This window comes from Ranitomeya variabilis, chromosome 1 (assembly GCF_051348905.1).
Source record: "Ranitomeya variabilis isolate aRanVar5 chromosome 1, aRanVar5.hap1, whole genome shotgun sequence".
Lineage (NCBI taxonomy): Eukaryota > Metazoa > Chordata > Amphibia > Anura > Dendrobatidae > Ranitomeya > Ranitomeya variabilis.
This window is the reverse complement of record NC_135232.1, coordinates 595,627,969-595,651,240: the sequence shown is the minus strand read 5'-3', so window position 1 is coordinate 595,651,240 and position 23,272 is coordinate 595,627,969. Positions and strand designations below refer to the sequence as shown.

Genomic DNA, 23,272 nt, shown 5'->3' with positions numbered 1-23,272 from the left:
CCTTCAATATGTTGTTGATCATCATACAGATGAGGGAATCTTACTTTATCAGTCATAGATATATTAACATGAGAAATTTGGAGTATTTTTTTTTCTTTTTGGAGAAGGGTGATGCCATTGTGCCATGATGGTGAGAAGATAGCATTTTCTCATCTCAGTGATTAGGGCTGACTGCTGTTCTTCTGTAAATTCTTACAACGCAAAAAAAGATTTACCATCTAAAACCGTCCCACCGCCAGCTTCCTGCAACACTCTTTCTGATTGGCTGCTGTCTGGCAACGGTATGACATCATTACTGCCCACCACCTCAGCTGTACAGAAGACACCAGAATTTAAAAAGAAAAAAAAAAGGAAATAAAAGAAAAATAAAATAAAAAGGAAGGGGGAATATGGTGAAAAGACAAAACAAAATAAACTTTAGAAGGTAAAACAGAAAATCAGCTGACAGATCGTTAGTGTGCAACTCTGATTGACAATTCTCAGGAGGAATGGCTCATTGTGGAGGTTAGTTACTGTCTCCTCACCCTGACGAGAAGGCAAAAAGGTAATTATTACATTCCTCATAAATGTAGGACTTACAAACACCCCCAATAGATCCCCCATGATGAAGCTGCTGTCTGTGCCATAGTGATCACAATCATTTGAATAAAGGGATTGGCCAACCTTGTTCTAATAATCATGTACAATCCCTTTAAGAGATTTGTTTGCCACATTTTGGTTAAGAGGAAAATCATGTACTTGGCTAGCTCCATCAAGTGTTGGTGCGCCTGCTAGGCAACTTCTCTATTTTGATGGGACATTTTAGAGCCCTATTCTCAGGATGGGTGGGAGTCTGACTGATGGGATTCCTTGGACAGGTGATAAATGGTTAGTTACATTTAGTTACACGCTTGAGATATATATATATATATATGTCCAAAGCCCCACAAAACGGGATTTGGACGTATGCGCCAATGGAGCCATAGACTATGATGGTGCTGGCAGAGCGAACTTGTTGTCTGAAGTGCAACATTCTCGGGCGTGTACGCCTACTGGAGGCAGACATTCAGACATGGTAGACTGCATCTGGTTTGTCTGTCTCCAGAAGGTGTACACGACCGAAAATGATGCACGGTAGAGAGCACGTTCGCTCTGCTAGCACCATCATAGTCTAGCAGAGGCCCAGCATGGCCCAGTTGGCACATACACTCAAATCCCATTTTGCAGAGGGTTCAGATCTATGCCCCAACTGAGCCAATGAGCATATAACAAAATGCAATGTGAAAGCACCATTATTCCATCACCACAAGATCTCATCTATCCAAAGGATCCCATCGATTGGATCCCCACCAATCTCAAGAACAGGGCTTTGAAATGTCCCACCAGAATTCAGCAGATGCCAAGCATAGTCTAACTCAGAGTCTCATTCTAAGGATCAATGGTTCTCCCAATGTTTAAAGTTCTCACCTTTACAATGGATTGGTGGGAGTCTCACTGGTTGGACCACTATCGATCCCAAGAATGCAACTTGAAAATGGTGCATCAGAATTGAGTTGGTGCCAATTAGGTGAACCATCACTAGCCAGAGCTAGCCAAGTACTTTGATGTATTCTCACTGGGCATTTCAAGTCCCATTCTAAGAATCCATGGGAGTCTCACCGATCCTTTGGATAGGGATTACCTTTTTGTGATGGTTATAACCCTGTAAGTACTTCTGCAGTAAGACAATCTGTCCATAATGAGAGATAAGCTAAATATTATCCCACGACAACTATAATGGGGTGGTCATACTATCATTAATTCCGCCATCTATACCAGTACCGTCGATGGAACACTAGAGAATGTGCTGCCAATCAAAGGATGTGCTGCCGACAAATAGTGATCCTTTAGGTTGGCGTTTGAGCATTTTACAGTTTTATGGAAGGGTTTAGTCACACTGGACAATGATCGCAAGCGAATAAGGGCAAGTGAAAAACCCACAATTTTTTTTAGAAGTGTCTCATCATTTAAAGGATGGAACTGTTATTTCATCACTCAAACCCATAACTAAAAGAAAATAATGGCATTTTTTTTAGATGACAAAGCATCAAGAAAAAAAAATGTCATCAAGAGGATTGATAGTTTTACGAGTTGGTCCTGTGAAGTCGAGTCTTACAGTATTGGCATATATCATCCCTGATATACTCTGTTACCGAGGTGTCCCACTTTTCACACCATCCGTGACCTCCATTAGCAGCTTGTTCTCCTGAAATAATCTGTGCTGCAGTGGGATTCCCTTTTCATAGACCATGTTATGGTATTCTTACAAAAGGATTAAAAGGTGGTCCACAAAATAAATAATCATCTCTAGGTCAAAAGGGAAGAACAGAAGCACATTGTTCTCGCTTTTCAGGACCTGTCCTTTCATGCATTTCATGGACAACCCATTGATTGGAGTTGGAAATGTGTAATGCTTCATTTGCCCTGTGGAGGCACTGCAGGGGAAATCAACATTTACAGCCAGGTTTCATTACAGATTGATCATTATTTTTATTGTAAGGAAACGCTTTTACCAATTTTTTGTCATCAAAAGCAATGAATCAATTTAAACTCTGAGAATCACATCAGATCACAAGTGAGGCCCTCAACCTGAAAGTTTGCTACCAGACATGAAGGAAAGGTAAACTAAAGCACCAAATAGACTCCTCAACTGCAAGGCAGCTTGTTCTAAATGATACATATAATCTGTAGCCCAAATGTAAGCCATGGTTGAGAACATTAATGGTATCAGAAGATCAAGTAATCAGACCCATCTAATTTGTTTCTTTGACCCACATTCATGACAGACTGTGAAATCGATGACCTTACCTTTTCTCACTACTTTGTATGCTTTACTACTATGGTCCTCAGAATTTGTATGCGATTGATCATTTTGGTTCTCAAGTTCAGAACTCCCTTTCAAGTGGCTAGCGACCATATCCCACATAGTATCCTCTGCATCTTTCGAACCTTGCCGCTTGTGCCGATAAGCGAGGTCCTCCGCAGTCCTACAGCTTTCTGCAACACTAGAGCGTTGCGATGACACTTCTCCCCGACCATCATCTAGAGTATCTGTTACAGATTCTGTCACCATCTCACATGGGTACCCTGCCCCATCGGACACTGAAGGCGTAGGCGTGTGGTCATCCTCTGAATGATCCGAATGTCTCATGGGGAGAAGCCTCCGTAGAATCAGCTGACGGAGATTCTGGACTAAAGAGAGATTAATTTCAATCAAGGGTCAAACTATAATGGTTAGTGAACCTAAAGCCTACACTAGACCAATATTACAAAACAGAAGTCACAGCAGATCATCTACAACCAAGTGACCAAAATGTGAACAAGTTTATATCTTACCATCTTCCAGTGCAGATTCTGCCAAACCTTCACTCACTGAAGGCCACTGGTAGGCGAGGTAAGTGGGATCAGACCGGTCCTCCAAACCCCCTCCTGTATCTTCCACTTGAGATGGAAATGGCAATTGTGTAGGAGTCTGTGCTTCATCTTCTAGGCTTTCCGATTCTTCTAGAAGAACATCAGTCTTATGAGAGTGTCCCATGAACTCTCCTTGATTCTCATCTGCAGGGACAGAGCATCAAGCAAGAGATCACATGAAATTATTTGGTCTCTCTTGAAATTATGGAGGAAAAATCGAATAGATGAGATTATCTAGTAAAGAACACAATTCACCAATTGTGAGGTCTTCACTGTTGGTTCTCATACTTGCTTCAGACAATAAATTTGGGATGCCTGCATCCTGTAACACCGAACTGCAGAAGACAGAGGGACAATGTTACATCCAGAAAGTTTAGATATTTCTTTAAGAAAACTACCTTAATCCAATTATATATAAGACATGTGTAAAAGACACCATGATGGACAATATTTGACCTCACCTCGTAGAAGGTGTCCCGGAATGGACTACGCTCTGAGTGCTCAGTTTTATAAAGGTAGGTGGATGTCTTGTGGCACTTTTGGCAGCTTCTTCAAGTAGGTCTTTCCAACTATTGGAAATATGGGAGGTCATAAAAAGCTAGATACGAAAATACATCTCATCTGACAACACCTTCTACAGCAAGACTTACGTGTTTTTCTCAGAAGATGTCAGTGCCACCAACTCATAGATCTGGGGCCCAAGTTCAGATGTGCAAATAATGAAGAAGGCTCTCTTATCTGTCAAAGGAAAAAAGACAACACAAACTATGATCAATAGACTGTCAAGGGAGCTGTTATCCATCACAAAATTGCTACAACATATCTGGTCATTAAAGGACAATTCCCATCTAAGACCTTTGTGGCAGAGTATATGACAAGTGCGAGATGGGAATACCCCCTTAGTTCATTAATGTCTAGTGTCAATTCTCAACAAAACGTTAAGGTATCCAAATAGGTGCTCAACATCTCCCATGGATCCTCTTCCTTCATACCTTATCGAGTCCTCACCTGTGGCTACTGATCGGACCAGAACAGAGTTCAGCTTGATTACAGGACTGAATGTTTGCTTGGTATCGGAAGACACCACTGAGGTCTTGCTGTGACACTTAAGCACCAGCTTCTCGTCTTGTTTCTGAAGCAGAACTAAAAGATCTTCCAAGAGAAGAACATGCAGATCTGTGGGACAAGAACCAAGACCACACACATTAGTTATTGGACAATGGCTTAATGACCATATCCCAGATTACCAACTAGATTAACCCCTAGATTAACCAGCTATTTTTCATTTTTGTGCTTTCGTCCTTTCCACTCTTTCTTAGAAGAGCTGTAACTTTTGTATTTTTCTATCATCATAGCCATGTGAGGGCTTGTTTTTTTAATCAAACTTTTATTGAATGCCAAATAATTTACAGTAGAATATTTTACATGACGTCATACAGTACATATATAGCAATAGTACCCATATAAACCAATTATTATTTCAATGAGATTCAAATAACCACCATATAGTTCTCCCCTTTCCAACCCAGAACTAACATCCACCCTCCCCCACCATGTGTTTTACAATAAAACCATACCCATGCTGATATACGGTAGGTGTTACTCTTAGAAAATTAGTCAAATACATTATCCCACTACCCAGACAGGGGGTAATCATAATTTACAGGATAAGTACATTAAATAAGACGTCTCTATCCAGCTCCACCGAAATCACAGCTGCGCACCTAATCCAGTCTCTTCATACTTTACCAAATGTACCAACCGCCTCGCTCTTGATATAAACCCCTTTTTTTCATTAAGATAGTAGAGTTGAGAGCTTGGACCACTTCTTCCAAACAAGTAGGTCTGGTTGCCAGCCAGTGTGTGGCTATAGATTTTCTAATCTGGTAGAGTACTTTAGCAATAGCTAACTGTGTAGATCATCCCACCTTCCCCGTTAATCCTAACACACAGGTTTTCGCACTGAGTGTGGTTGAATATTAAACACTTCGCTATTAATCTACCAACCACCTCCAATGTCCCACCAGTCTCGGGCATGACCAAAGCATGTGCATCAGGTCCACAATTTTGTTCCCTGCAACGCAGACAACAATCATCCATCTTTAGGCCCATTCTATACAATACCTTGGGGTTCCTATAAACTCTATGAACTAGAAACAGCTGAGACCTTCTCTGCATCGTGTTTATTGAAAGCAACCCTGGAGATTCCAGCACCTCTTCCTATTCCTCTGTAGAAATGTTACCCACATCCTCATCAAGATGTGCTTAATGCCATGCATTTTGTACATTGTGCAAAACTCACCTTTCTGGATTCCAAAATACTGGTTTAGGAAAATGCACAACATCTTTACAGATTTGGTGTGGAAAAGACAAACCCCCGGAATAAAACTGGAAAAACTGTAATTACCAAATAATTGCAACTAAGAGACGCAATACAGGCTCTGGAATCCATCTGTGATCTTTATATATCCTCTAATGTGCTGGTAGACTCCATAGTACAGGCAAAATCAACAAAGGGAATCATCTCTCTGGTTTGCAGCTAATTGTTACTAACGATTTTGGGTGACCTAATGGCTCAGGTTCAGGGTAAGTGGGAGGAGATTTACTCTAACCTAAGCTGACAAAGGTAGTTTTTCCTATATACACATTTTCATCCTCATTTTAATAACTAGTGGACTTAGATTGAATTGAATAAACTCCTGAGGTTTATTAGTAATGTAAAGCCCCAGATACTTAAATTTCTGATCTACTGCAATGTTGGGCAGACTCTCCCAAATAGCTGTACTCCTGAAGTCCAATGCTAGAAGTGCAGATTTAGGCCAGTTTACTGTCAGGCCCGAAATGGTCCCAACATTATATTTGGAATAGAGTTATCCGAGTTAGTAATGAATAATAGGTCATCAGCACATAGAGCAATCCTTTCTTCTTTGTTCCCATACTTAAAATCCTCTATCCCCGGATGTCTTCTAATAATACAAACTAATGGTTCTACTGCAAGTACGATGAAGAGCGGCGATAGATGGCAGCCTTGTCTAGTCCCCCTGAAAACCTCAACTCGCCGACATTACCCCATTAGCCTTTACTTTAGCCTTTGTGGATTCATATAGTATCTTAATCTATTTAATAAAATTATGACCGAATCCCATCTCCCCAACACCGCCCACAGATACTCCCACTCCACACTATTAAACTCCTTTGTGGCATCAAGGGAGACAATAGAGTTAAGGTACCGTCACACTAAACGATATCGCTAGCGATCTGTGACGTTGCAGCGTCCTGGCTAGCGATATCGTTTAGTTTGACACGCAGCAGCGATCAGGATCCTGCTGTGATGTCGCTGGTCGCTGAATAAAGTTCAGAACTTTATTTGGTCGTCCGATCGCCGTGTATCGTTGTGTTTGACAGCAAAAGCAACGATACCAGCGATATTTTACACTGGTAACCAGGGTAAACATCGGGTTACTAAGCGCAGGGCCGTGCTTAGTAACCCGATGTTTACCCTGGTTACCAGCGTAAAATGTAAAAAAAACAAACAGTACATACTTACATGCGTCCCCCGCCGTCCGCTTCCCACACTGACTGAGCGCCGCAAAGTGAAAGTGAAAGCATAGCACAGCGGTGACGTCACCGCTGTGCCCTGCTACTGCCGGCGCTCAGTCATTGCAGGAAGCGGACGCATGTAAGTATGTACTGTTTGTTTTTTTTACATTTTATGCTGGTAACCAGGGTAAACATCGGGTTACTAAGCGCGGCCCTGCGCTTAGCAACCCGATGTTTACCCTGGTTACCCGGGGACCTCGGCATCGTTGGTCGCTGGAGAGCGGTCTGTGTGACAGCTCTCCAGCGACCAAACAGCGACGCTGCAGCGATCGGCATCGTTGTCGCTATCGCTGCAGCGTCGCTTAGTGTGACGGTACCTTTAGTGGACAGGTTATTTGGTGCTACTTGCAGGTTTAAAAAATACCATTTGCAGGTCAATAGCTGTTGATTTTGAAGGCATGAACCTAATGCCATAATGCTGTGATCTGGGAGACAAAAATGTATTGCCACAGGTAGATCCATTCTTTTTTCTCTTATTGTGTGGCGATGAGAATTCATTCTTGTTCTAAACTTTTGCCCTGTCTCCCCCACATACAGACCCCCAGCTGGACATTTAGATCCCCAATTCACATCAGGACTACAAGATCCCAGGAACTTTCAGCTGCATCACATCTAATGTGGTGTACCTAATTATTTGTACTAAATGTCCAACTGGGGGGTCTGTATGTGGGGGAGACAGAGCAAAAGCTTAGAACAAGAATGAATTCTCATCGCCACACAATAAGAGTAAAAAGAATGGATCTACCTGTGGCAATACATTTTGTCTCCCAGATCACAGCATTATGGACATGAAATTACTTGTATTAAAAGGTAACTTCAAATCTCAGAGAGACAGAAGAGTCTGGGAATATAAGCTTATGATGACCTTTGACACACTCAGTGCAGGCATGAATGTGCCACGTGGATTTATGCCTTTTTACATCAACTAAGGAATTTGCTCCTCAGACCGTGTGGGTCATCATAACACAGAACAAGACCCCAATCAGAGGACAATAAAACATTCACACTGCTTATCTATGAACTGTTCCAATATTTATGGACATAACTGTTTATAATGGTAGTTCTGATTCACGTCACCTGTCTTATCTATGGCATTTTGGGGGGGCTGTATTGTGCATAAATATGTGATTCTTCAGAATTTGTATTAGTCTATGCCTGATGAAGGGACCAGAGTAGTCTTGAAAGCTTGCAATTTGTTACCATCTTTTCAGTTAGCCAATAAAAGGTATCAACCTCTGAGGACTCTCAATTTTAAATATTTTTCTATCCTCTGGCTAACACGTTACCAAGATATATATATATCTTTCCTGTATCATAATCATATCTAGGTATTTTTGCCCCAACACTTCCTCAAATCACTTATACAGTTCTATATGTTGGCCATATGACCCTGGGGCCTTGTCATTAGGCATCTTTCCCATCGCCTGCTGCACTTCTTCCAAAGAAATTGGACTCTAGAGCTTCCCTATTCTTGTCCCGCAGAACCGGTAGACCCACCCTACCCAGATAGTCCTTTAGCTTCTCTTGTGAATAATTTACTCTAGATGAATATAACCTAGAGTAAATCCAATGTAATATACTTCTAATATTTCCCCCATTGTCCTTTAGCTAAGTTAGTAGACGACCAGTTGTCTCTCCCTCCTAATAATACTGCTGCTTTAAAAACATATGTTTGTTGTCCACTTGCTCCGGCTGGAAGAATCGTAGCAGCTTTTGAGCATCCTTCCACTGTGCCAAATTCTCAGGTCATTTGTTTAGAATATACATTTTCTCAATCTCCCTGACTATCTTCCAATTCTATATACCTTTTCCACGAATTATCTTTAACGGTCTTCATTTCTCTAATAAGTAGCCCTCTCAGAAGAGCCTTCATGGTAAAACATAACATTATTTGGAGCCGACCCCTCACTAATGTAAAAAAACCCAACCAATTTCCTCCGAACGTCCTCACAATTAATTAGTTTCAGCCAGAAAGGATTAATTTTCCACTCAAGGGATTGTCTAATGCCCATGGGATCTGCCTGATCCGGAACATTAGAGGGGAATGGTCCGACAAGGATCTTAGAGCGTACTCAATATCAAACAAAGATGGGACCATAGATGAGTTACACCACACCATGTCTATTCTCAAAATAGATTGGCGTGATGCTAAAGTGCAGGAGTATACCCATCTATCCACCACAGTTTGGCAACGAAAAGTCCGAATGGAGAAACTTTATCTTCTCCCCAAATGTTAAAATAATTGCCCATAATTATTAGTGGTAGTTACGGCCATCCTGCAAGTTTCACCAGGATTTTCAGAAAAAATGGGGGGGGGGGGGGAGGAATATGCCACTACACTAATACATTCGAAGCATGCCACCTTACAGCGTGCACCCACACAAATCTTCCCTCCTCATCTTTAAAAAGGTTGATGCATTGAAAGGGGATTTTTCTGTGAATTGGAAGACTACCCCTCCATGAGTAATTAGAGAAAACTGAATGAAGTGCAAGCCCAATCCATGCTCTATTCTTCAAAATAATGGACTCAGCCACCATGTGTGTTTCTTGCAGACCTATAATCATTGCCCCCAATTTCCGAATATATTCGAAAATGGCTTGCATTTTTGAATTGTCTCTCATGCCTCGGATATTCCATGAAACACACTTGACTGATACCCCCATGAGAATCCAGGAAAATATCTGCCCACACCCTCCACAAGTTAACATTATACTTGTTCCAGCAACCTAAATTTATCCAAAGATCCAACCATATATGCACACCCCACAAAAAAAGGCCCCTCTCCCTCCCACTCCGCCCCACCCCATCTACCACAGTAGCATAGGCCAACCCCTACCTGTAAGGGCTGGGGCATAGGAATACTTCAAGCCAACCACTCTTTTCCTTGCAGAGTGCGACCAGTGAGATAATACACTCAATGAAACTCACATGGCATGAACTTTATATAACAATACCTGCTCCCCCAAGAAGAATAACTGTAGAGCAAGCACAGCCAGGCAGCCCCGCAACATTAAAAAACAAGGGGTTTAACAGTTCTTATACACATATGTAAACGCAAATCAACAACTGATAAAACAAACATTATAAAGCTACAATCCTCCACCTCCCCTCTCCTGTCAGATCTCATGCGTGTCCAGCCATCTTAAAGCTTCTCAAGGGTTTTCAAAAAATGTAGTGGAACCCAGTGTGAAAACTCTCAACTTGGCAGGGTAAATCATGGAGTATTGCAGACCCATTGCATTCTTCTTTTAATGTCAAGGAACATGGACCTCTTGCACTGTACTTCCACTGAAAAATCTTGAAAAAATTAGACCTTTTGACCTCCAAGGGTAATATCTGGCAGATCAAATGCCTTCCTCAGGCTTGTGTCCAGATTCTTGAAGTGAAGAAATTTTAATCAGGATAGGTCTAAGAGGCCTTCCCACTGGGCCTGGTATTGTAGGGACTTTGTGAGCCCTATCCACTGCAAACAATGGGGAGAGACTCTCTACAGAAAATCTACAAACAGACACTTTTCGATAAACCAGTCAGGATGCCTTCCCTCCATTTTCTTTGGGGCGCTGACCAGCTGGACATTGTTGCGCCTTCGGTGGTTTTCCAGTTTGTCCACCTTGGCTCGGAGAGCTGCTACCACCAGGGAATGATTTTGAATGTCGCTGCGGATGGGGGGAAAGGGAGCATCCTCAAGCAGCCCCACTCTCCCCTCGACTTCCAAAGCACGTTCCGCCAGTTTTTGGACATTATGCCAGATAGTGGCACTAGTTTCTTGAACGTCCGTCAATGAGACTAGATTGGTGTTATTTTGAATAAGATAGGGTTAATTGAATAACTTTGGATAAGTGCTTATCTGAATAGGTTCTCCATGCATGTGTTGTGACTGTCACACAGCCGCGACACATGCAGTTGCGGCGCCGAACAGCTGATTATCGGGAGCTCTCCAGGTGTCCAGGTTACCGATGCAGCTATTCGGGAAGGGCTATAGCTAGTCGGATAAGCACTTATCCGAAACTATCAACCCTAGTTATGACATATAAAATACATCCAGAAGGGAGGGAGATTCCCCCAGCGATATTTCACAAGGATTAGAGTCCTTTCCGTTGGGAGATTTCTCCACATTTGAAGATCTTGAAACAGATTGGGTCAGTGTCAGGATATCATCATCCTTTCCTTCTTCTACCACTAGGGCTGAATAGCGAGATCCTGTTGGTGTTGTATTCTGTGCTCCCGTAAATGCGACCCTGGCCGCTGTGGACCAAGTGTACCAGCAGGCCCTTCATGTGCAAATTTCCCCAATCTTGCTGCAATATCTCCTGACATCTTTTTGCCTCCTTCCACTAGACATATGGGCGCCATCTTGGAAGCCGGCACATTGTCCCCCATCTTCCTGACCCATCTTTTTACTATGGGTCATAGCAGCCTTACAATCACTGCCTCAGCCATCTCTCTGTACCAGTAACACTTTAATAATAATCTATATTTATATAGCGCCAACATATTCCGCAGCGCTTAAACAGTTTACATTTTCCTTCTCTATGGCTTCCTCACAGAGGGCTTTAGTCCCAGAGGCAAACAATCTGCAGCTTTCCTGCCAGCTGCTTGTTTACCTTCACTGCACACCAGCAGCCACATTTCGCCCTGGCATCAAGACCCACATTATCTTCCCTGCTGCGGTGATTTTAGAGATATACTTCCTCCTCTGTGTCTCCCTTGCGGTCTCTGTCTGTACGCTGGTCCCAGACTTCCAAGATGGCCGCTGCTACGCCTCAGCACTCCAGACACCGAGGCCCTTCTGCAGTTTCCAGGTCTTTCAGCCTCCACAGCTAATCCCTCTCCTAACATCTGTCAGCTTACACCCTCCAGGCAGGGAATGATTTACTTTGTCAAGGGGGTCCGTTATCTTAGGATTTTACAGCAGGATACTAGGAGCCCTTCATACACACAGGAACGCACACACCTGCTCAGTACCAGTGCATGGCCAAGCCTCCTAGAGACAAGCTTTAATTTTCAATGACATCATTAATTTTACAATATAATTTAATGAAAAACAAGAAAAAGATATCCAACAATTACTGGGGACTCCCCTGGTTACCATGCCATCCCCTTGACACCCTGTGATGGGCAAGCCAAGCATTTACATGCTGCGGTCTGTGTTTGACAACAGTATCTAAGGGGTTAAACAGCAGCAATCGGAACTAGCTCTGGTCACTGCTGGCTGTATAAGCACAAGACTATGGGCTCAGCTCCTGTGCCCTCTACATACACGACAGTGATGTACCATTACGTCAGGACAAGCAAAAGGGTTTAGACAAAAGGGCCCAGTTTAGACAATTCTAAACAATTCTCATATACCTTACTAGGAAATTTTAGGGAGTTAATTGATAAGATCCTCCCCTCTTGGCCAAAGAAGGACGCAGCTGCAAAGAGCGTCCTCACCTTGGAGAACCCGCCCTGTCTTGCATTACATAGACAACCCAATGAAGTGAATGGATTTTGTGTTATGCTTTTTTCCTACTCTAGTGGCGCCGTTTAGAAATCAAACATTACCAGGTTTCCCCATAACTGATCACTGGGGAAACTTGGACCCAAAAGAACCTTCTAATTAGTAGGGATTTTCCAAAGTGGAAAACCATTGTCCTTCATGTTTTGAAGGCCAATGAGATTTATTGACCAACCCTTAGGGTATGTGCACTCGTTCAGGTTTTTTTTGCGATAAAAACGCTATAAAAACTCATTAAAAACGCATACATTATGCATCCTATCATTTAGAATGCATTCTGCATGTTTTGTGCACATGATGCTTTTTTTTTCGTGAAAAAAAAACGCATCACGGTAAAAAAAGCAGCATGTTCATTAATTTTGCGGATTTTCCACGTTTTTTCCCACTATTCTATGCATTTGGGAAAAACGCACAAAAAACGCACAAAAAACGCGTCAAAAACGCATGAAAAAACACGAAAAAAACGCATGCGGATTTCTGGCAGAAATGTCCGGTTTTTGTAAGGAAAATTTCTGCAAGAAATCCTGACGTGTGCACATACCCTTAGTTTGACGACTAAAACAAATTTCTTACCGATTGTTTTGTCTTTTGTTATCCTCCATGTTAGAGATCCTTCATGAATCATTCGCCTCGTCGTCAGGTCCAAGTTCTGTTGAATAGGAAAAGGTCATTTACATTATACATTTCTCTATGCCACAGGTCCCTCAACCATGAGTGTGATTTCAGCCATGGTCACCTTAAATTCTGCAGCCAGAGGGTTATTACTTCTCTCCAGGGAGGTGGAATCCAAGCGTTTCTGGTATTCCCCCAATCTATATTCGTTATCTCGCTGCTTCACTGCCTCGTTCACGAATTTCAGGATGTCTTTACATCTACTCCAACAGTGGCAAAGCTTTTCATATTCTGGTGTGCCGGCTGCAAAAGAACAGAAAGGCATGACTGTGCGTGTTTCAAACAAAACAAGAGCTCTCGCCCCTAAGTGAGGGGGATAGAAGGGATTAATTAAAAAAGCGGTCCATAATTTCATCTGCAGGGCATGGGTCTCTTTGCTTCCTCTTCCAAAGGGGACGTGGGTCTGCCTCTACAGCTAAACAGATGCAGTGAAGTGTTGGTTACCACTTTGACCATGCTCCATCCTTACCATAAGATGATACAAAGTGACTAGAATGGGACCTGTGCCTCACTAAGGAGGAACGGCGGGGAATTGGAAAGAAAGAATTTTGCGGGGTGGGGAGTTTAGTTAAAGACCACAGTGATATTAACCAGATTCCCTAGTAGGAAGGTTGCAAGAAGTCGAATGCTTTTGCTTTTTGTTTTGCCTTTAATTTTATTTTCTTACCATCCGTGTGTTTGATAATATTCTCCAAGAGCAATGGGTATTTCGTCAGTCTCTGCATCTCTGATACTATTAGGTCTTTCAGCTGAAGTCTTCGGCACTGAGGGCTGCTCTCTGCTTCCTAGAGCATGGGCAAGGAGAGAGTCAAAAGGATTGTGATGGATGTATATACGGATAGATGGGGAATATGGATGGATAGATGGATGTATGGACGATTTGGATGAATGATTATTGAAGATCTGGAGGGAATATTGACAAGAAAGCAGCTTGCTCTCAGATAGGCCGCACCTGCATGAAAAGATTGAACCGAGCTTCTTTACGCTTTTTTATTTTAATAAGATCGAGCGCGATCGTCTGGCATGAGCAGAACTTGGCGGTTTCTTGGCACACTTCTTCTCCTGCGGCCCCATCAAACTGAAAAATAGTGGAGAAGAAAATGAATGAGCAATTACTATAGGCTTGGCCTATTCAGTGAAGTAAAGTCACACTTCTGTAAGTAGCAACATCCTAATACATGAAACTCCTACGGGATGCTCAACACTCATACAACAGAAGAATAAGAAAACTTTCTGTGAACGGTCTTAAATGAATGTATGCAGACCTTATAAAAATCAATGTAAGGCTGGTTTCACATTTGCGTTTTTTGCCGCTGCGTTTTAGTGCAAAAAAAGCATGCTTTTTTTTCTATATTTAACATTAAAAACGCATGCCTTTTTTTTGTATGCGTTTTGCCGCGTTTGACGACGCATGCGTCTTTTCTATGCTTGCGTTTGGTTGCAGAAATGCAACATGTAGTAATTTCTAGAGGCGTTTTTTTGCCGCAAAAAAACGCATGCGTTTTTTTGCCGCAAAAAAACGTATTGCTGTCTATGTAAACGCATGCGTTTTTAAGCACATGCATTTGGTTGCGTTTTAATAGAAAAAAACAATAATACACACTGATAAGCCACCCCCCACCATCAAGGTGATAAAGGGATCCAAACCCTAACCCTAACCCTGATAAGCCACCCCCCACCATCAAGGTGATAAAGGGATCCTAACCCTAACCCTACCCCTAACCCCAACCCTAGCTATTTCTATTTATAGTGGGTTTTCTAGATGATTTTGATGATTGGCAGCTGTCACACACTAATCAGCATGCGTTTCAAAAACGCAAACGCAGGAAAAAACGCATGTAAACGCGTCAAAACGCCGCGTTTTTTTTACCGCATGAGAAACCGCATGCGTCTAAAAAACGCATCGTTTGCACGCGTTTACATGCGTTTTTTTCACCACCTGCGTTTGTGTTTTAAACGCTGCGTTTTTAAACGCAAATGTGAAACTAGCCTAAATTCTTTATAGAGAGGTCCATAAATTACTTAATACTGCCCCTCCACCATGGTGATCTTCATTGCAGCCTTATAAAAACCAAAGCTGGGTCCATCCAACTTTCAACCCAACCCAAGCGCTACTCTCCTCCAAGACTAAATATGGACTCGTAGGAGCGGATTCATCAAGACTGGATTTTTGTACTCCAGTCTTGAAGCACAGTGCGCATGATCAAGATGTGCTAAACTCATTGAGGCAAGCATATCTTCCTGAATTTGGCGCATTTTACAGCTACCGTTGCACCATCTCAAGGAATGTTCAGGAAATCGTAAGTTCTCCATAGGGGCGATAAGACACAGCCATATCACCTTTTGATTTAGACGACAATTGTGCTAAAATCTTTTCCTCTATGTTGATGACTAGTATAGGTTTATAGGCAGTCATACAATCACTTTTCTGTGCAAAGTCTGGTCCATTCCCAAATTTCCCTCCACCAGATATCAAAACGTCTTGGCCGTAGGCAACAGCAGTTTATCCATTAATGTACAAGCCTGTTTGAGAGAATTCCTGCGCTGATAAGTTAAAAAATGACCAATTTTAGGCAACGATACTCACCCGGGACAACATGAGGTCACCAATCTCTTTAACCACTGGCCCTTCCTCCCTCACCCTCTTCATGAGTTCTACTAAATAATCTGCAATAAGAAAGTGGGGCAGAATGTAAGAAACTAGAATCAGTCTTCATTTCCCGGCAAATCAGGTCAATAAATCCTTACTGTGAATCTCAATCAGCTCGGGGAGATTGGGAAACACGAGCAAAAGTTCCTCGGTGGACAGAAGGTTCTCCTTGCGCATCCTCTGGTAAAAGATGTGATCGAGAACTCGAAGGACCCGGAGATGAGAGGCTTCTGTCATAAATAGCTCTGAGGAGGAGAAGTGAACAACCATGAGAACCGGAAGTAGGTCCTAAAATGTCAATGTTCTCTGTACAGGTACCCACCATGTATCACTTCCTGGCGTGCCCTTTCCTTCGCACTAAGATGTTGAGCCACCTCTCTGCCTACGGTGTGTTGCCAATTCTGGGCATCAGGTTCAGGGTCAGACATATGCCCCAAATCATCTTCTTGTAGATTGGCCAGCAAAGATTCACCAGTAAAGATCATATTTGGAGACTCCATACTCCTAGAAAAATACAGCTTAGTCAGTGCTCCACTGGTAATGGTTCCACTTGGGTCTACCAATCCAAGACTTCCTACCCACAACAATCTCCTCACCCTACATTATGGTCAATAGAGTTCATCCAACAAAAAACAGGATTTTTGGTTGCTTACCGTAAAATCTGTTTCTTGGAGCCTCCATTGGGGGACACAGGAACCATGGGTGTATGCTGCTGCCACTAGGAGGCTGACACTATGCAAATAAAAAAGTTAGCTCCTCCTCTGCAGTGTACACCCCACCGACTGGCATTATACTCTTCAGTTAGTGAGAAAGCAGTAGGAGAAAAGTAACAAGGTTGAAAAACCATAACCACAAACTTGAGAACTGTAAACGTGATTACAGTCAAACGTAAGAACAGTCATAGAACATCGAACAACAGAAACATTGGGAGGGAGCTGTGTCCCCCAATGGAGGCTCCAAGAAACAGATTTTACGGTAAGCAACCAAAAATCCTGTTTTCTTTATCGCCTCTCATTGGGGGACACAGGAACCATGGGACGTCCCAAAGCATTCCCTAGGGCGGGAAAACAGACTTCCATCAGGTCAGAGGACTCACCACTGCCGCCTGCAAGATCCTTCTGCCTAGGCTGGCGTCCGCCGAAGCGTAGGTATGGACCTTGTAAAATTTGGCGAACGTGTGGATGGAAGACCAGGTTGCCGCTTTGCAGAGCTGTAGGGCGGAAGCCCTGTGGTGCACCACCCAGGAGGCGCCGACTGCCCGGGTAGAGTGAGCCTTGATCCCAGGAGGAGGCACTCTGTTCTTGACCCGGTAAGCCTCCAGAATAGCCGTTCTGATTCAGCGAGCAATAGTCGCCTTAGAAGCCGGCTGGCCTCTGCGCGAGCCATCAAGAATGACGAAAAGAGAATCCGTCTTCCGGAAAGTGGACGTTCTATCCAGATAGATCTTCACTGCCCTGACGAGCTCCAGCTTGTTCAACGATCGCTCCAGAGGATGAGTCGGAGCTGGACAAAAAGAAGGTAGAACGATGTCCTCGTTGAGGTGGAAGGTGGAAACCACCTTAGAAAGAAAGGAAGGCGGAGGCCTGAGGACCACCTTGTCCTGGTGGATGACCAAGAACGGAGGACGGCAAGACAGGGCCACCAGCTCGGAAACGCGGCAGATAGAAGTGATGGCCACCAGAAAGGCCACCATCCAAGATAGAACTGACAGGGGAACCTCCCTGAGAGGCTCAAAGGGGGAACCCCTCAGAAAGTCCAGTACCAGGTTTAAATCCCATGAATCCACCAGGGCCCTGTACGGGGGGACCGCATGGGCCACTCCTTGAAGGAAGGTCTTAACCTGTGGTCGGGAAGCTAAAGTCTTCTGAAAAAGGATGGAAAGCGCAGAAACCTGGCCCTTTAGGGAACTAAGAGCAAGGCCCGAATCCAGTCCTGCCTGAAGGAAGGCCAAGATGGAAGGCAGGGAAAAGGACATAGATGAAACGCGGTTGGACTCGCACCAACGGAAGTAAGCCTTCCAGGTACGATAGTAGATCCTGGAAGACGAAGGCTTCCGAGCCTGAATCATGGTGTGAATCACCCGGGCCGAAAGGCCGGACGCTCTTAGAACTGCGGTCTCAACAGCCACGCCGTTAAACTGAGCGACCGAGAATTCGGGTGGCAGATCGGACCCTGTCTGGAAGGCGCCAGGGAGCGTCCGCGAGAAGACTGACGAGCTCCGCGAACCAAGCTCTCCTGGGCCAATCCGGGGCGATCAGAATGACCGGCACCCCTTCCGCTTTGATCTTCTTCAACAGCTTGGGAAGTAATGGAAGGGGTGGGAACAGGTAGGGCAGCACGAACTGTGACCAAGGAATGGTCAGGGCGTCGACGCCCACTGCGAGAGGATCGCGAGACCTGGAGACGAACTGCGGAACCTTCCTGTTCATTCGAGACGCCGTGAGGTCCACGTCCGGAGTCCCCCATCGAAGACAAATCTGATGGAAGACCTCCGGATGCAAGGACCATTCCCCTGCCGCGAGACCCTCGCGGCTGAGGAAGTCGGCGGCCCAATTGTCCACGCCGGGGATATGCACCGCGGATATCACCGGAACCGTTGCCTCTGCCCATAGGAGGATCTTGGATACCTCGGCCAATGCCAAGGAGCTCCGAGTCCCCCCCTGAAGGTTGACATAAGCCACCACCGTGGCATTGTCCGTCTGGATTCGGATAGGAAGGCCCCTGAGAATCCTTTCCCAGTGACGAAGGGACAGAAAAATGGCCCGGATCTCGAGGACATTGATCGGCAAGGGTGACCCTTGAGCCGACCAGCGGCCCTGTACAGTCAGGTGGCGAAAAACTGCACCCCAGCCGAGCAGGCTGGCATCCGTCGTCACCACTTGCCAGTGAACTGGAAGGAAGGACCTGCCCTGGGAGACGAGAGGTGACGTGAGCCACCAGTTGAGAGACCGTTTGACCCGGGGAGAGAGTCGGATCGGGCGGTCCAGGGAGAAGACAGACCTGCTCCACTGAGACAGGATGACTTGCTGAAGAGGTCGGGAGTGAAATTGGGCGAAGGGAATCGCTTCCAATGTTGCTACCATCCTCCCCAAAACCTTCATGGCCGATCGGAAGGAGGGAGACCGAGGGCCCTGGAGCACGCGTATGTCCCGACGAAGAATGGATCTCTTGTCTTCGGGAAGAAAGACCTTGGTCCGACGTGGTGTCGAAGAGCATGCCCAGAAAGATGATGCGCTGAGAAGGAATAATGATGTCCTGGAAATATCGGAACATGGGAGGTAGGCGTCCTGGATATCTATGGAACACAGAAATTCGTGAGCCTCCATGGAAGCAATTACCGAACAAAGGGATTCCATCCTTAAGTGATTCAGACGAACTCTCCTGTTCAGCAATTTGAGATCCAGAATGGGACGTACTCTGCCGTCTTTTTTCGGTACCACAAAAAGGTTTGAGTAGAAACCTGTGAACCGTTCTTTTACTGGGACGGGAACGATTACCCCGGCTTTGAGGAGAGATGCGATGGCTGCGAAGAAACCCGGAACTAGAGAGGGGTCTCTTGGAGGTCGGGATTCGAAGAAACGATCCCGGGGTCGTGAAAGGAACTCTATCTTGTATCCCGAGGATACAACTTCCCTGACTCAAGCGTCCTCTACCGAGGAGATCCAGACGTCCCTGAAGAAGAGGAGACGGCCGCCCAGCCTGGGAGGTGGGCTGGCTACCAGCCGAAAGTCATGCCGAGGTGGTTCTTCCAGTCCTGGACCTGGAGGATCTACCCTGGGAGTAGCGAGGACGCCAGGAAGAAGTGGGCTTAAAGGATACCGTCTTCTTCTCTTGACGGGCCTGTGGCCTCTGTTGCTGCTGGGAGAAGGAATTAGATGCCGCGAAGTGCCGAAAGGAAAAGACCGAAATTGACGTGTAGGAGGAGGGTGTCAAGGATTGGCCTGGGGAAGAAGGGAACTCGTGCCCCCTGTAGCGTCCTTAATGATTTGGTCCAGCTGAGAACCAAAGAGACGAGACTCTAGAAAAGGCAGGCCGGTAAGGGACTTTTTAGAAGACAAGTCCGCCTGCCAAGCCTTAAGCCAAACGGTCCGGCGGATGGCAACTGCGTTGCTGGACACCTGAGCCGCACAAGACGTGGCGTCCAGGGAGGCGGAGACCAGATATTCACCTGCGTGAGAAATCTGGTTGGCAAGTTCCGCTAGCTGTCCGGATGGAACCCCATCCAGAATGCCCTGACGGAGCTGTTTGGCCCATTTGGATATGGATTTTGAAACCCAAGTGGAAGCAAAGGCCGGGCAAAGACTAGCTGAGGCCGCCTCAAAGGCTGATTTCGCGAAAGATTCTATAACTCTATCGTTAGAATCCTTCAGAGATGCTCCGCCGGACAGTGGGAGGACAGTGTTGGTGGACAGTCTGGAAACTGGAGGATCCACCGAAGGAGAAGCAGTCCAATTAGCGGTGAGCTCTGGAGGAAAGGGATATAAAACTCCGAGTCGCTTTCCTCTCTGAAAGCGTCTGGTAGGGTTCCCTCTTTCTCTGGTCATAATCTCCTGGAATTCCGGGAGAGGAGCGAAAAACTTGGAAGGTGGTTTAGCCCGTCTAAACGAAACCGCCTGATCTGCGGGTTCCGTAGAGGACTCCTTGATGCCACAGGTTAGATTTATCGCTCCAATGAGATTCTGAACCATATCCCTCATGGTAGCGATTTGGTTTGAATCTAGCTCCGAAACATCCTCCGATGGCGCATCAGAGCACATTGAGGTAGATAAGGGTCTAATGAAAGACCCGTGTCCACCTCCTACGGACACTAAGCTAAACTGAAGAGTATAATGCCAGTCGGTGGGGTGTACACTGCAGAGGAGGAGCTAGCTTTTTTATTTGCATAGTGTCAGCCTCCTAGTGGCAGCAGCATACACCCATGGTTCCTGTGTCCCTCAATGAGAGGCGATAAAGAAATATATTGGTCCTACAACTCACCCCAACTAACATGAGGTAACCCCATAAAAACAGCTATTCCTCACCTGCGGCTCAGCTTGGGGGTGTACGGTGGTGTTGGGTTATCCAAAGACCTGTTACATAAAGAGAATTTGTGAAAATCCAATTGGACTTGATCAGCTCAAAAAGGAAAAGCAGCAAGCCCATAAACCTTAGACAACCATTCTTTCTGACCCCATTTAGACGTGCACGCTTTGGTCTCCTGAGTGTGCATGTGCTCTCAATGGGAAGGATGGAGTAAGCTGATGCTGTAAGAGGAGCATACACAAGGTTGACTGATATGGAGAGAAGACAGAGGAAAGAGTTAGGGTGCTTTCACAATGCGTTTAGGCAACCATTCAGTGTGTCCTGTAGGGGCTTGAGTTCGAACCCCTTGCAAAAGGGGATTTGGACATATGCGCAGACAAGAGCATAGACTATAATGGTGACAACACAGTGAACGTGCTTTCTGCCGTGCATAATTTTCGGGAGTGTATGCCTACTGGAGGTAGACACCCAGAAGAAATCTACTACGTCTGAGTGTCCGACTCCAGTAGGCATACACACCCGAAATTGGTGCACGTTCACTCTGTCGGCAGCTTTATAGTCTACAGCCCCGTTGGCCCATACATCGGAATTCCTTTAGCGAGGGGTTCGGAAGTAAGCCCTGATATAAACCACCGAACGGGTGCCTAAACGCAATGTAAAAGCACTCTAAACCATTTTTGCATGTGTGTTCAATTTGGGTGATCGCCTCAAAAAATGGGTGCCTACATCAGTCGCTTCTTTTTGATTTATAGTAGGAAGAACAGTTCTGGAGCAGCTGCAGCAAGAGAAAAAGTGCATTGTAAGAAAGAGGTCCTCACCTTGTGGACAGGCTGGACGCTGAAGATGATGCGGACTGATGCAGTCTCGTCGCTTCAGCCGCAGCATCCATGTCCACATCACTACGGGAGCGAGGAACGTTGTCAGCTTTGCGGGATTTCTTCAGCTCTTCCCGTCCTTTTAAGCTTTCTGAACGTCCAAGTTTTACTTCCAACCGGGCACTAAAAGAGTAAGAAGATGGAGTGACGAGGTGACAATGTACACGGATAGAGGACCAAGTACTGTCACACAAGATAAAAGTGCTTGGTGGTGGTTTCTATGTCCTTTCAGTGACCCTTGGGTCAAGTGATCGGAGGGTAATTTTATTAAAAAAAAAAAGGGCAAACAGAATCAAAAAACTTTGGGATGGGAATAAATTAGTTTACTTTACAAGCTTGATTCATTTCCAGTCCCAATAACGCACACCATATCCAAGCATCCTTGTCATTTATCTTAATCCGCTGGAAACAGGCTGATCTAATAATACACAAGAGATCCGACCGGCATCCGTCCTCGCAATGTAAATTAAGATTTCATTAAAGGATGTAAGCGAGCGGAGAATACTACATCACAAACAGGAAGAAGGTTATCAAAAAGGGCCCTGATGAATACGACCAACACCTGCTTACGGCAAAAGGTTGAAAAATTATCAATAGGAAGAAATGTTTCCAAGGGTATTTATCAGTAGAAATATATCACTATATGAAGAAATAGGGACCAAAATGACAAAACGTTTACAGCAAAAAAAAGTCTGGCACAATTTTAACCAGCTTTACGCAGGGGTTGGCCTTCCATTTTCATACACTTATAAAAGAGGAAAAGGCATTAACAACAGCTATTAAAAAAGAAAAAAATTGTATTATTGCTTTTCTGTTCCAGTTTTACTAGTAGACTTTCCCTTTAAGATATCCATATAGCTGTAAGCGTGGGTGGGACTTCTACTTATAGACCATTAGGGAGGAAGAGGCAGTGACGATGTGATTTTGTGTCATCTATATAATTATTTCAGTACTTCTGCTGTTCAAGAGTCTGCAACATTAAAGAACAATTACTAGTAGACTAGCACTTCAAAAGATTTAGGAAAACTCTGATCGAGGGTGGGTATTGGAGGTTCTAGGGGTTCTAGGCAGAATGATGACCCCTTTAGGCTCTATTTTCTTGTACCTATAGTCAAAGTGCAAAGAACATGTGACATTTCATAGCCATTACTTTCTAATGCTGTAAAATGCTGCTCCAGCTCTAACAAGGTGCAGGTCTTACACTTTTATAGACTTCTGTAAGCGTAGAAGCAGACTGACAACCAACACAGATTATATGTTGTGTTGTCTGTACTGCAATTTCTGTCCCCACTCCTGGTATTGAGCATACAACATGAAAAAGCAACCAATAGTTGACTTGCACTTTAAGCTATCTACAATATCTACCTCTTAAGCGGGGGTGGGTCATTAACTTTATAGAAAGAACCCTCGTACAACCTACTTTTCCGCATCTATGTAGCAAGCTGTGTTCCCAATCCTGACAAGCGGTATGCCACAATAAAAAGCAATTACTGGTGGATATGATATTTAAACTATTGAACTCT

At 44.6% G+C, this 23,272-nt stretch overlaps 1 protein-coding gene across 7 annotated transcripts in view; it reads right to left on the bottom strand.

Moving 5' to 3' along the window:
• ARHGEF11 (Rho guanine nucleotide exchange factor 11) overlaps nucleotides 1–23,272 on the bottom strand; it is a 164,162-nt gene that overhangs the window by 9,945 nt on the left and 130,945 nt on the right. For 6 of the 7 annotated variants that reach the window (XM_077258833.1, XM_077258844.1, XM_077258799.1 and 3 more), the window contains 16 exons: nucleotides 21,693–21,872; nucleotides 20,874–20,921; nucleotides 16,175–16,356; nucleotides 15,951–16,097; nucleotides 15,790–15,869; nucleotides 14,155–14,280; nucleotides 13,870–13,987; nucleotides 13,267–13,445; nucleotides 13,104–13,179; nucleotides 4,441–4,608; nucleotides 4,083–4,170; nucleotides 3,894–4,001; nucleotides 3,688–3,767; nucleotides 3,355–3,576; nucleotides 2,827–3,210; nucleotides 216–311 (listed from right to left, as the gene is read on the bottom strand). In XM_077258833.1, coding sequence (XP_077114948.1) covers nucleotides 216–311; nucleotides 2,827–3,210; nucleotides 3,355–3,576; nucleotides 3,688–3,767; nucleotides 3,894–4,001; nucleotides 4,083–4,170; nucleotides 4,441–4,608; nucleotides 13,104–13,179; nucleotides 13,267–13,445; nucleotides 13,870–13,987; nucleotides 14,155–14,280; nucleotides 15,790–15,869; nucleotides 15,951–16,097; nucleotides 16,175–16,356; nucleotides 20,874–20,921; nucleotides 21,693–21,872 — 2,282 coding nt within the window. The remainder of the gene's footprint in view (nucleotides 1–215; nucleotides 312–2,826; nucleotides 3,211–3,354; nucleotides 3,577–3,687; nucleotides 3,768–3,893; nucleotides 4,002–4,082; nucleotides 4,171–4,440; nucleotides 4,609–13,103; nucleotides 13,180–13,266; nucleotides 13,446–13,869; nucleotides 13,988–14,154; nucleotides 14,281–15,789; nucleotides 15,870–15,950; nucleotides 16,098–16,174; nucleotides 16,357–20,873; nucleotides 20,922–21,692; nucleotides 21,873–23,272) is intronic. The other variant, XM_077258852.1, reaches the window with a different exon arrangement.